This window comes from Genypterus blacodes, unplaced genomic scaffold (genome assembly GCF_046128005.1).
Source record: "Genypterus blacodes isolate CSIRO-AG114 ecotype Tasmania unplaced genomic scaffold, CSIRO-AGI_Gbla_v1 ptg000021l_1, whole genome shotgun sequence".
NCBI classification, from domain to species: domain Eukaryota; kingdom Metazoa; phylum Chordata; class Actinopteri; order Ophidiiformes; family Ophidiidae; genus Genypterus; species Genypterus blacodes.
Window position 1 is genome coordinate 10,665,001 of NW_027466834.1, and position 13,444 is coordinate 10,678,444.

The window sequence follows — 13,444 nt, forward strand, 5'->3', positions numbered from 1 at the left end:
GTGTGTGTGTGTGTGTGTGTGTGTGTGTGTGTGTGTGTGTGTGTGTGTGTGTGTGTGTGTGTGTGTGTGTGTGCTGCACAAACCCCACCACTGCGGCAGTCACGAAGCCTGCTCGTTCTCTTGATCTTTAATTCATTGCCCTTTCGAGTTCAGTTATAGTTCAAGCTTCAGCTCCTTCTTTTTGATGTAGAATTTCATCCTAGATTTTTTTTTTTTTTTTTTCCACAGAGATGCTTGCTCTGGCTGTTATTTCTTATACATTGTGAAGCCGATATTAGCGCGTGTAAGATCTGTGTGAGATAGAGAACATTACCGGGCCTCCCTGAAACAGCAGAAGCAGCCAATTTAATGAGCAAAAATGTGTGTGTGAGACTAAGAGAATCCCTGCAAAGCTCGTGAAATCCATGTGTTACATTTAGATTCTAATTTTAAAAAAGGCGAAAGAGGAAGAGTAGGATGATAAAAATAATGATACGTGGAACAAATGAAGCACGCGGCAGAAGTTGCACTTTAAGCGTATTGGAGTGTAATTTCAGCAGCAGCGGCTCTTAGAAAATGACAAAGCTCTACCTGTGATTGGGTGTCGGGACAGATAAAAGGCAGCGGTGGTCACATTCTTCCCCGAGAGAGATACTGTGATGATGTCGGCATCTCCGCGTCGAAAATGAATTCTAGCGGCGATGCCTCTTGGCGAGCCGCTCCAACCTGGAGATTTACAGCCTCTCTCCCCGACGAGCCGCCTTAAATCACAGGTTTTTACCACAACACGGAGGAAGAGGAGCAGGAGGAGACGGAGGCTCATCATTTTGATTCCCTCACAGCTGCCTCTGCGGGCACCGAGGTCACACGGACGGCGCCCCCCCGCCCCCCAGGTTCAGCTCCCTGCAGCCCTGGTGGGGCCACGCTCCGGTTCATTTAACTCCTCCACGCCAGCACAGGAATAGTGTGAATCGACCCAAACTAAAGCTGTTTTTGTGCGAGTGCACTTTGTTAGATTGAGGCTGGAGAGACCCGGCGAGGTGGCAAAACACCTGAAGGGTCATTTCAGCTGAGGATTGGCTCAGACCCCCTTTACAGCAAGGACCAAAAAATGCAATCTGGGTTGATGAAATCCAATGTTCTTGTTATCTTCCTGGGTTCTGATTGGGTCTCAGTCGACAGGTCATCAGGTGGTTCGGTCGTGTGTTCTAGTTGCTTCTTGGGAAAGTTCTCATCTCCAGCAAACAGGCAGATTTCACATTACATTACATTACATTACGATCATTTGGCAGACGCTTTTATCCAAAGCGACTTACATTACATTTATTACCACCCTTCGCAGAGGGGGGGAGCAATTGAGGGTTCGGTGCCTTGCTCAGGGGCACCTCGGCAGGGACTCGAACCGGCAACCCTCCGGTTCTTAAGCGGAAGCTCTACCCACTCGACTACTACCTCACGATTGCGTCACCATATGGATTTCATGTATACCTAGGCCTGTATATCACTTTAACATGCGTTTCTCCTTATCTGCGTACACACCACGTCCTCCTGCAGAGGGTAAACGCGGCTCAGCTTTAAGAGAACATATCTACAGTCCATTAGGGAGAAGCTTTATATTGTGGAAGGAAACGATGAGTCCCTTTATGTGGGATGAGCGTGTTGAGCAGAGGAGATACACAAACTGTTTAGCAGCACAGAGGTGATCCCAGCATGTGTTTCTACTCTTCTCTGACTCTTCCTCCTTTTCCTCCGCCAGGTCAGAGTTTACCCGCTTACTCAGTGCGAGCACGGAGCAGACGACGTGCTGGTGATGGGGACCGACGGTCTGTGGGACGTCCTCTCCAACCAGGAAGTATCCGAGGCAGTCACCTGTTTCCTGGCCAACTGCGATCCCGACGACCAGCACAGGCAGGTTTTGCTTTTGCCCGGAGCGCAGCTGCTGCAGCCGCCGGCCCCGAGCTGAACTTCCTCTCAACCCCCGTCTGTATTTGTAGAGGATAAACATTGTTATCTTTTTGTAATTATGCAAATTTCCAAACATTTAAATAAGTCATCCTCAGATGTCATGGCGACCCAGCACGGAGCTTTGACTCAGAGTTCCCTGCTGGTAGAAGCTGTGAGCTTCTCCTCAGAAGTTCACCACACACGGCTGTAAACTGTTACTCAGGTCTTCATTAGCTTAGAGATCAAAGTCTCTGGTGTTTGTCATTGTTGTGACTTTACCTTTTTTTTTTTTTTTACGATCGCTTTCTGATCCGCCAGGTACACGATGGCGGCTCAGGACCTTGTAATGAGAGCCCGAGGGGTGCTGAAGGATCGAGGCTGGAGGATTTCCAACGACAGATTAGGCTCCGGAGATGACATTTCCGTCTACATCATTCCCTTAATGTACGGCAACAGGCCAAAGTAGCCGAGCCTTGGACCACCTCCAGACGCTCCGGTCCCACCTGCCTTGACAACCCGACGTCACCTCTGCAGCCCCCCCTACCCCCGCCCCCCCTCCACCCCCACCTCATCTTTGAAGTGCTTAAATGTCAACGTCAACCTTTGGTGAAGAAACCACGCGGTTTCGGGTCAGAAACCGCAAATCCTGTCCAGTTTTCCATCGTGGAAGATCATCGCTACGATCTTCACTCCCATCCAATCCTTTTTTTTATAGAAGAGAAAAGAAAATTCCATCCTTTTTTTTAATTGGTAGTCTGTATTTCCCTGAAGAAGCCATCTTGGAACTTTGCTATGGAGCGAAAGCAGTGAGAGAAGAGACTCACCAAGTTGATTTACGCATCTCAGGATCGCCGTGACTTTAATTTAATGCTCAATATTTATAAATGTGAACATGTAAATACTCCCCTAAACGTACAATGCTTGGTAATTGTTTAACATGTACAGTGTATAAACTAACCCTGATGATGTATGGATTGTATAGATATGAATCATTCCGCTTCTGTTCCATATATCTTTTTGCATTTTTCCATTTAGCACAATCAGCCGTCGTCTAGTCACAAATCACAAGATCTCCACCAGACACCATGTCAGCCGGTTTCTTCCTAAAGCTGTAGTTTCTATTTCTGTTATCTCGCGCTCCATATGATACGCTCCAGACGATACGCTCCAGACTAACCCGGAAAACTGCTTACTTAGAAGACGGAGAAACATTATTATTATTATTGATTCATTTTTGGCAAACGGCGCGCTAAAACGCAAAAGGCACCGCCGAGATTCCCCCCGTCAGCTAAATGTGACCCTGTAGCTCAGCGTATAGACAACCCTACACTCCCATACAGGAAGAAGAAGAAGAAGAAGAATCAAGTGTGTTGCATTTTGTTATCTACCTCATTGTTTTCTTGCTTTAATTCTTTTTATTCTACATCGTCGCTGTCTTCGTTGCGTTGGGTGCCATTCCTCTTAAAGTCCAGTTCAGATGCAAGATGCATTATGTACTTTCTAAACATCTTTTAAAGGATGTAAAGTACAAAGTGCTATATGCAGCGTATCTAATTTACACTCAAAAACACATTAGACGTTCTTAAGTTGGATAATTGTCCAATCAAGAGATAAATCCTTTCTCCTGTCAAACTTCTACAAGATTGATGATAGAAGTAAGTGAGTAAGTGACAGAGACAGTTATAGTACAGAACTGACATCTGTTTGTTGTGTGTCTCTACATTTTCTTTGCAGATTCAGTCACAATTTAGTTCAATTTAGTTCAATTTGGTGTAAAATGTGTCCATCTGTGGCTCAAGTTACACAAACACAAACACGGGAATTAAATGTAAAAGTCTAAATCCATTTAAAGTCGATGCTTCGTGACAATTCTCCTTTATTACTATGATAAGTGGTGTACACGTTACTGCAACCAAAAGATGTCATTTGTACATTAAAAAAGGACCATTTTTGATTTGTCTTCTTTAGCAGAATGGGTTTATACATGTGTATGTTGTGTCTTAAGTCTGTATATTAATTTAATAGTTGACTGGAAAAGCAACTGGGCTGCATTCCATTTCATTTCCAATCAGTTATGGTTCATATTTGGCTTGTAACAATATTTCCCATTAAAAAAAAAGTTCAGCTTGCATTGTTCCTTAAATCCCTGCATGGATGTTTTCTGTAGTGCTGGTTGTTGGGATGAAGCTATCCCTCACTCGCCATCATCACTCTCACTTTAACTGTGTCAAGTGAATCCCAAAGCAATATGTGGATGAAGGGTATTGGTTCACAGAATAGCCTGACAGCAGAAGATGTGGCGGTGGAGGCTGCTGTGAGAGGCGTAATTTGATGACGAAGAACGCATTCCTCCCAAGCGATGAGACGACTCAGGCACTTCGAAAAAAAAAAAAAAATATGAAAATGCACGTCCCCGTTTCAACTTGTCCCTCATTTTAAAATCTGTATTTGTGAATAAATCGAATTAAAAGACGTGCAGATGTTAGGTTAATGCTTCTGCCTTTGCTTTTGAGCAAGGCACTAGGCTGTAGACGTGAGAGTTGGGTGCTAAAAGAAATCTTACCTTACTTTGTGAATAGCAAATGTTCAGATTTGTGTGTGAAACCACCTTAAAACATTGATCCTCTACATATCTCACACGCTAACTACATGGAAGCAGTGCTAATGAAACACCTGCAGGAGAGGGAACAGATTGAAGGTGTGGCAGGTTTCACTCCGCGTCAGTAAACCATATTGTGCCTGGTTTGACTCCCATTTATCAGCCATTTATATCTGCATAGTGAAAGAAAACAATCTGATATTACAGGAGCTGGAATTGTGGGATAGGACATATCAGAAATATAAGCGATCAATACTAAGAAACGCGGTATACCGATGACCAAAGCAACAAGAGATTGGGACAGAATGTTTTTATTTGTCTTATTTCTGAGGCAATTGGGAAATTGAGTTAATACTGTGACCAATTTACAACAATGCAGAACGGCACAGTTGCAAATAAATGTAATACAATCATAGAAAAGTACACAAATGAAGTCCTGTGTAATTCAAATATATTACTAACAGCTCTATAAATGCCACAAAATACACAAAATAAGACCTGACTGCACTGAAGCTGAAGCATAGAGAGGATGGAGGAGGCAAGGAAGGTTTATATTTATCTACTGTATAAGAATCTTATTGTAACTTATCACTTCCATGGCTGAAAAGCTTCTATTCATGTTATCCTATCTACAGGTGGGGGATTAAGGTATGATATCATAACCCCCCTCCACACACACACACACACACTGACACACAGACACACACATTTAAGCGTGTGCATGTATACACAAAGAGGATCATAAAGTGCTGGCGTAGGAGTCTCACACTCCCAGGTCCTCTGCAGGAGCTGGAGAGCCATCTGGTCCCCATAGGCCAGCACTGCATCCTCCTCCAGTCAGGCCAGCACTGATCTGGCACTCTACTCCTACTCTCTTCACATGTGTGTGTGTGTATACGTGCGTGTGTGTGTGTGTGTGTGGTCCAGATTGGATGACGGCAATGATGACACAGTCATTCCTGTGGGTGGCTTGTTTTTCCAAGGTCACAGCACTCCCACCCCACCCGTGGATAGATCGGAGGGAGATGCTGAGTGGGCTTACTGTGTGATACTCATCGCTCACACTGAAGAGATGACGATCTAGCTCACTGCATTGCAACACTGGATACCAAGATCACGCTGTGCCAGTGGAGTCTGAAAGACAACGAACAGCCCTCGCTGAATGTCCTCAATTAGAAAATGAGTTTGATTTGCGGGGCGCATCCTTAAATAAATCACATCACCTCTCACACAGCAGCGTACACTCTTCCTCCTCTATGTTGTACAGTGGCAGTGTGAGTGTACACGCCACACATGAGGGTCAACCGGCCGGTACATCAGGAGGAAGGTGAGGCTGCTTCCACTGTGGCAGCTGCCATAGCCATTTGAGGCTGTAATTTACCGTCTCGAGGCTTCAGCAGCCTGACGCATGATATATCGGCACCTCAGCTCAAATGGGAGCCTCGCCGGAGCCTAGATGGATGACGGTCTGGACTGTCTGGACGGGCTGCGGGCCGCCCTCTCCCCCCATTACTTCTAATTCCCGCTGCTCACTGGTCCATTGGCTGACTCCCTCTACAGTCAAGATATGATAAATTATGTTTGGGTTTTGCCCTGGAGTCTGAATTATATTTCTCACATGAGACAGGCACTCATTTTAATATGTTCTCCAGGCAGTATAATTACTCTGCGTGGTCCTGCATCACTAACTTAACACTTTGGCAACGAGCACAGGTCCTGATTGGAATTGTTTGTCACCGTACAACACTACACAATGCCAACAGACACAGGATTACTTTGGATCAGTGTCTTCTGTAGCCTCCTCCAGTCATCTGGGTGGTCAGAGATGCGGCCCAGGATGAACACGTCTCCTCCCCGCCTGCTGCACCCTTAACATGCTATCAAGTGTGAACTCATCAATATTTCATGCAAGTCTTCTAGGGAAGGTCAAAGGCAGGATTCAGTCTTCAGTCAGTCTGTAACCAACGTGCTCTCGCTCATCTGAGCTGGAGTCTGAACTCAAGACTGCAGTCTGTGCACGATTTCATCGACCGGGAGCTGCCTGCTCCCTGCAGCCAATCGAACCTCATTATCCATTCCGGTCCCCAACCCCCCATCATGAGACCCCCTGACCGTCATATTAATGTGAAACACAGCAGCCAGATGCTGAAGTTGGGACGAACACAGAGGTTAACACTCTATTGCATGACCCACATCAGCGGCTCACTCCCAAGACCTCACTGAGGACACTGCTGTTAAAACGCCTCTCTCTCTCTTTTCGTATGTGTGTGTGTGGATCATGTGGATTGTGTAGTTTAAAGATTGACTCTAATACTCAGATTATTAGGTGAGCGGTAGCAATGCAGTGCACGGCCCCTGCAGGCTGTGGCTCTGCTGCTCTGCCCCGCATGTCTGAGGTGTTACAGCAGCACATGATCTGCCTTTATCAACAAAGAGAGCAGATGTGTGGTAGGACACCTCAGTGGGCAGCAGAGCCACGTCACTCGTCTCTTCATAGCAACAGTACTATTGACCTACATGCTTCCTACACAACCTACACCGCCTGAGGTGCAGGAAACTATGCAAATCCATATCCAGCACATATCGACTCACTTAATATGCGTCTGTCTATGTGTAAAACGTGCACAGCAAAAATAACAAAATCGTACAAAAATATTGATTATTTATCAAAGGTTGCACTCCCGAATAAGATATTAGGTCTTGATAAACGTGGATTATTAAGTCTCTCAATCACACAACAGTCTTTTTCCCGATCATGCTCCATTTTATTGGATGAGACGATACAGTTCCAACTTCAGCTAGAAGCGAGACAAAAAAAATAAAATATGAACAAAAAATTAAACAAGTCACATTCTCAATTTAAATAATGTGAATAAGCTCCTCGTCGTTCCTCCAAAAAAGCTGGCGTTGTTTGTTACCTGGATGTTTTAAAAAAAGGCGTTTTTTTTTCTCCCGATTTTTCCTGAAGCAGACACCAGCACTGGCAAGGCAGTAGCTTGCGCAGTCATCTCCATAGCGGGCAGAGTCACAACCCAACCAACAGCACAAACTACTACCTCAGCCAGTACGTGGTCACAACAAAATACCGGCAAACAAGAAGAAGAAACGTCAAAAACTGCGTCAAGAAAAAAGAAGAACAAAAACCACCGTCAAACTCTGGAGACGGGTTTGCTTCCCCGCCGCACAGCCACATTCCCACAGGCAGGAACGCTCCGTCCTCTCCGGCTCCTCTGCTCCTCTGTGCGGGCTTGAAATACGAGGGAAACCCCGCCCAAGCAGACCGGGCACCGAGCTCTCCCCCCCTTCTTCTCCTCCTCCTCCTCCTCCTCTTCTTTCTCCTCCTCCTCCGCCTCTTTTCTTTCTTCGGCGCAGACACAGCCCACGGCTCTTTCCCTCATATGACCCACACGGTGGTTTCTCAAAGTGAGGTTCGGGGACCTCTAACGGCCCTCGGATGAGCGCAAACGGTGGACAGCAGCATTTCAGGCTTTTTGAGTGGAAATTCTTGCTGCATAATTACCGCATCATTTTCCCATTTTTGCCGCACAATTTTATAGGAAAAAATGCGAAGATGATCAAAATCGTATGTGTGTTAACTTCATTTCACTTCACTTCAAAGTTGGTAACATAAATAGTTATACAAACAATGAAAATGTAAGTTAAAGGCAAAGGAGTGGGAAGATGTTAACGGTTTGTTTTTTTATTTCCATGTTACATACAGGGAGGGTGAAGTGAAGAGCAGCTGGGTGTATAAAAGGTTGGACGCTCATCTCCAGGAGGTCGTGAATCAACAGGGGCGCACACAGATGAGCGATTCCAGGGGCGGGCTTCCTCCCTGCTGTATAAGCTGATTATCAAGCGGAACTGGAATGTTTAGTAAACGTCGTCGTGCCAATAGATCAAGTTCAATTTGTCCGTTTAAACTAGGTAACGTTAATGTTAGTGATTATTAGAATGTTGATGTTTGTCATTTAGATCTATTTAAACTTTGTGAATATAAATTAGAGTGTTTAGACCATAGTAGTGAGGACGGGAAGTGTTTCTGGAGTTTGCTACGTGCAATAACAAGAAGAGGTGAAGAAACACAAGCATATTTAAAGAGAAGGCAGTCGACATAGCCAGGAGCCATTTCCAGAGCAGAGATAAAATGGATGATTATCCTCAGGGTTGCCGGAGTAAACAAACAGCTTTGGATGGAGTTGTTTGGCACACACGTTAAGTTGGCACCTGGCAGATCCCTAATAAGCCCTTCAACGGCTGGCAGTTCTGCTTTCAAATTGGTGACCTTCGCAGAGGGGGGGCCATTCACATCCCAGATCAAAGCGGCGCTGTGGGTTTGGGAGCAGAGACAGCTACTCACATTGTTGTTACAACATCACTTCAAATTCTCTGCCATTTGGGCTCGGAGATTAATTAAGAGCTTGATTAAAACACCAAGACAATAGGCGATTAAGAGCCACAGGCGTTGGATTTAAAGTTTTTTGCTAAAGTTTTTTCAGGTCAGCGTAGCAGAGAATCTGGCACAGAGACTGACAATGCAACCAATTATGTTCAATTTCTGTCTGTAGCTTTTCAAACGCATGTCAAGTCCATCAATATATTGTTATCTTTCCAAAAAGCCCACAGCAATGAATGAATAAAGATTTGTAACAAAGGCTTGATAAAAAATACTGATCCACTGCACTTTACACTATCAAAACACCCCAAACCAACACTGAGCACCAGCTGCGGTGGACAGGTCATGTGATCTACACGGCAAACACTGATTCATCCTGTCTCGTGTCCTCAGTGAAAGCGCTCTATAGTGAACAATGTGTCACACAGCCCTGTTACGAGCATAGAGATGCATAGAGTTCTCTTAAATATGGATGATTTCAGGATTAGCATCAGCACCTGCACAGTATCTTAAACAAACAAGTCTGCAACAAAAGGGAAGGTTTGTTCTCACAGTGTGGACTTCTGGATACAAATTTCAGTACGGTCCCTTCATAAATGTCATTCTTTGTGGATGTAGTTGAGACATATTGCGGTGTTACAGGCAGATTCATCAGGCGCCGTCAGGCAGTTTCACTTGGGTAATTAGTTATTAATAACAATTCCTTTTGGCCTTCTTCCAGTCAACATTCTGCCAGCACAAAGAGGCAGGATTATTTTAATGCATGGAAGAAGGAAGAAGTACTTGAAAGCATGAAAGCCAAAGTAATAAGTAGTGTTTTTCACACCTAACGACTGTTCCTAGTACATTCAAAAGAGGGCATTCCGTCAGCACAAGTAGCACTGTGCATGTAATTCAGTGTGAGAGGAGTGTACAGATACATACAGATGTACGGCACAACACAGGAGAGTGACCTCCACTGGGCAGAACTCAGCAGTGTCTTGGCCTGTAGGTGTTCTCATTCTGCTTGGAGGATGGGAAGGTTTGTGTCCGAGACAGAATTAACATTTATTGCTTGAGAGAGGTGTAAATTGGCTATTTGTCAGACTGTTACTCATACAGAGAAGGAAGAGCGAGACACCACTCGTCTTCTATGTGCGATGCCGCAGTCAACATCAATCATTCAATCAATTACCTTTGCTTACTTTGAGGTAAAGAAGCCTTATGGATGAAAAGAGAAAAGCCCTCAATGTAAATAATTTGCTACAATGAACCATCACAGACAGGACTAATGGAGGTGTGTGTCTGTGAGAGAAGGGGTATTTTATTTAGATTTAGCCTACAGGGAAATGTTTGCAGATTTTATTAGGGGGACCCCCCCCCCCCATATCAATATCACTTCAATGAGAGGAAATGTTGATGGAACATTCCAAGCGATGAAGATATGATGATATACGTACATCAAATAGTACAAACATAGCCACTCCCTACAGGAAAAATTGTAGTTCTACCACAGTGTGTTTCGTACCGTTCACCAAGCAGCGGCTCACTGGAGTGGATGACGTAAGATCTCATCGCCTCATAAACACCATAACAAATTTAGAAAATCCTGATATTGATATGTAAGAAAGAGATAAGAGGAAGAAAATTAGCTGTACTCGTGACACAGTAAGGAAGTTTGGCATAGGTTAAAATTGAGCACACAGCACCGAGTTGTCAGGACTGTCCCATTTATTTTAGACAGGTACATCCCTTTCTCAGATGGCTGGCTAAAGATGACATGGAATGTTACAGTAAGATTTTCGGTTTCATGATTAAAATCCTCACTGTTGAAAATGTTGCAAAAGTCTAAGTGGGTTCATTTTTTAAGATCAATAAAGCCAGAGTTTTTTGCATTTTTTTTTTCTTAATTACATCATTAACACTATCACTGCACACTGTACAACAACTCGCCTCATTGGGAGAATAAAACAAAATAAACCCAGAGGCAACATTGCCATTTTTTTTTCTTCTTTTAAATCTCTGTAGTTAACTTAAGTGTGGAGCCAGTCTGTATGAGAATGGAGGAGGGGGGCAGAGGTGTTAGCTCACATGAGAAGCATACAATGATGCGTATGAAGGTCTGGGGTCGTCGGCGTGGCCAGAACGGGCCTCGCCGCGCCTCCAGTTACCATGGGTTACTGTCTCTTACTGTAGACGAGGCTCACGCTGAGTTCATGTGTGTCCACTTTGTCTAAGCGTGAGGATCAAGAAACAGACATTCAACATTTTCTTCATTATAAAAAAAAAGAAGAAGAAGAAGAGCAACGCCGAGAGTGAATCCGGTCAGGACTCTCCGTTCTGGACTCTGGACACAGGGGGCTGCATAAAGTCTTTAAAGGGTCCCAGGGCCTCCTTCAGGGCAGAGCTCACCTCAGATGATGAGCATGTGATGCACTCCACCAGCGTGGGGTACAGGGCGATCACCTGACCCCATGTGTTTCCATCCACTGCAAGGGAAGCACAGAGGAGAGGGGGAAGGGACGGGAAGAGAAGAGAAGAAGATAATATGAGTTGTGGTAGAAAGCAATCAGAGAAAATAATTTCCTTGATGAAATTCCCACGGGTGTATGGAAATGAGTTCTGTGTCTGATATAATGCAAATACCAGCACGTCTCACTTCAATCTTTTGTGATTCAGGGGGAATCTGCTCTTCTAAATGACTTTGCTGAGGACATAAAAAGTTTCACTCAGATTGGAGATAAAATTAATTTGAGAAACAGTCCCAATTGTACTCTTGACACATTTATCTGAAATGAATAGATAATAGCTATGGTGGCATTGCTGTATGTCTTTCCTTTGCCTCGCCGCTCTCCAGGATCTGTTTAATCCTCGACACCGTCTGGAACTCACCGTTTTCGGGCTGCGTCTTTTTAAGGGAGTCCATCAAAGTGCTGATAGCTTTCAAGACGAAGATAATCTCTGTCACTTGTTGCCTAAAGAACACAAACGATGATTAGTAGACACACTGGAAAAGCCTGAAAGTGAGATCTCTTCTGGTCAGATTCGGATTCACCCTATTGGCAGGAAGTTCTCATTGGTAAAAAAATGAAAGAATCCCTGAATTGACTATTCAAACTAACAACCGGTGGCTTAAATGTGGCTCAGGGTCATTAAAGATGTTATTTATACCCTAGCAGACCACACCATTTCTCCACATGTCCGAGTTAATCAGTCTGTTCTGAAGCAGGAAATTTAATCTGCTCAGAAAAAACAGAAAAGTTTGTATTCACACGGCCCATTTAACAACCGTGTACCCGTGTTGAAACTGTTGTTTATATACTTTTATGCACTCCCAACCCCCCCTCTTTCTCCATTCATGCTGATGTCATAGTCATCTGTTATTTTGATCTGCTCCATTTATCACTTTGCCACTGGTGTAATTTCCCCACAGGGATCATTAAAATTTCATCTCGTCTCGAAAAGAAAAAAGTATTGCGCAATTTAGTGCAACACCCAACCGTAAAATGGAGTGCCACTGAGTAACTGTGGACAAGCACAGCGGTTCTGTGTCAGTTAAGAAACAGAAAAACAACAAAGATGACACCAGTGGTTAGAAGGGTCCCTGGCTTTTCCACTGCTTAATGTCTCTGTAAATGTACTGTACAGTGCATTAAGGAACTGCCAACAAAAGCATGAGCCGCATGATACAGCCAGCTATGTTCTACCACATCTGGGCATGTAGCAGTAATCACCTGGGCAGGGGGCAGCGTCCACTCAACCTTTCATCCTCTACGTAGCGTTGAAGGACATCCTGGGACCTCTTGAGGAGCACGGAGAGAGCCATACGGGAGATGTAGCCCTCCTGCGGGGTGGACACTTTGTTGCTGAAGGAGAACTGCAGCAGCGTCTCGAAGCAGACTTTGGAGAATTCCTCTCGCATCCGAACATCGATCTCTGCCTCTGTTGAGGGATAGGCCAATTTTTTTTTATTAACATCTGACATTTAGCTGACATCTCCCCGGGCGTGATTAATAATGAATGGACAGATTACTCAACACTAGAGCCTTTGGACAGGAGGCATTGTTAGTGACGGATCACAGGGGGTCCATCGCAAAGAATACAAGAATTTAAAGATTATGGTGAAATTCCCACAGCACCTATTTAACTTAGACTTTGTTCTTCATTTTAAATCCCATTAATCTCTGAAAAGTCCCAATGAACAAGATAGCGGATCTCAAATAAACGTAGTTGCCTAAGTCACACCTTACCTGTGAATGAGGGAGATTGTGAATGAATGGAACCTTTATTAAGCATAGTCATGATCTGGCCAACAAAGTCTTTGGGGATGAAATTGGCAAAGGGTAATATCTCTGTGCTGATTAGCTGGACCACCTAAAGCGGAGAAAGACACATTGCTCATGTGTGTAAGATCACAACATCGTGTCAAATACTGGATGTTTGAACAGAAGGGTTTACCTCGACATCAATGGCTTCATTCTTCTGAAATTCCTGGATGGACACATTGTCTGGAGGTGTGCTATAAAGAAAAACAAACAAAACCATGA

General features: G+C 44.4%; 2 protein-coding genes across 6 annotated transcripts in view; one reads left to right on the forward strand and one right to left on the reverse strand.

The window, feature by feature from the left end:
* Positions 1-4,052, forward strand: part of ppm1h (protein phosphatase, Mg2+/Mn2+ dependent, 1H) — a 22,613-nt gene extending 18,561 nt beyond the window's left edge. For both annotated transcript variants that reach the window (XM_076141905.1, XM_076141906.1), the window contains exons 9-10: positions 1,736-1,887; positions 2,242-4,052. In XM_076141905.1, the coding sequence (XP_075998020.1) occupies positions 1,736-1,887; positions 2,242-2,389 (300 nt within the window). In that variant the 3' untranslated portion in view covers positions 2,390-4,052. The remainder of the gene's footprint in view (positions 1-1,735; positions 1,888-2,241) is intronic.
* Positions 4,053-10,591: 6,539 nt separating this feature from the next.
* Positions 10,592-13,444, reverse strand: part of mon2 (MON2 homolog, regulator of endosome-to-Golgi trafficking) — a 28,584-nt gene continuing 25,731 nt past the window's right edge. For all 4 annotated transcript variants that reach the window (XM_076141956.1, XM_076141957.1, XM_076141959.1 and 1 more), the window contains 5 exons: positions 13,356-13,416; positions 13,148-13,271; positions 12,632-12,839; positions 11,790-11,872; positions 10,592-11,386 (listed from right to left, as the gene is read on the reverse strand). In XM_076141956.1, the coding sequence (XP_075998071.1) occupies positions 11,223-11,386; positions 11,790-11,872; positions 12,632-12,839; positions 13,148-13,271; positions 13,356-13,416 (640 nt within the window). In that variant the 3' untranslated portion in view covers positions 10,592-11,222. The remainder of the gene's footprint in view (positions 11,387-11,789; positions 11,873-12,631; positions 12,840-13,147; positions 13,272-13,355; positions 13,417-13,444) is intronic.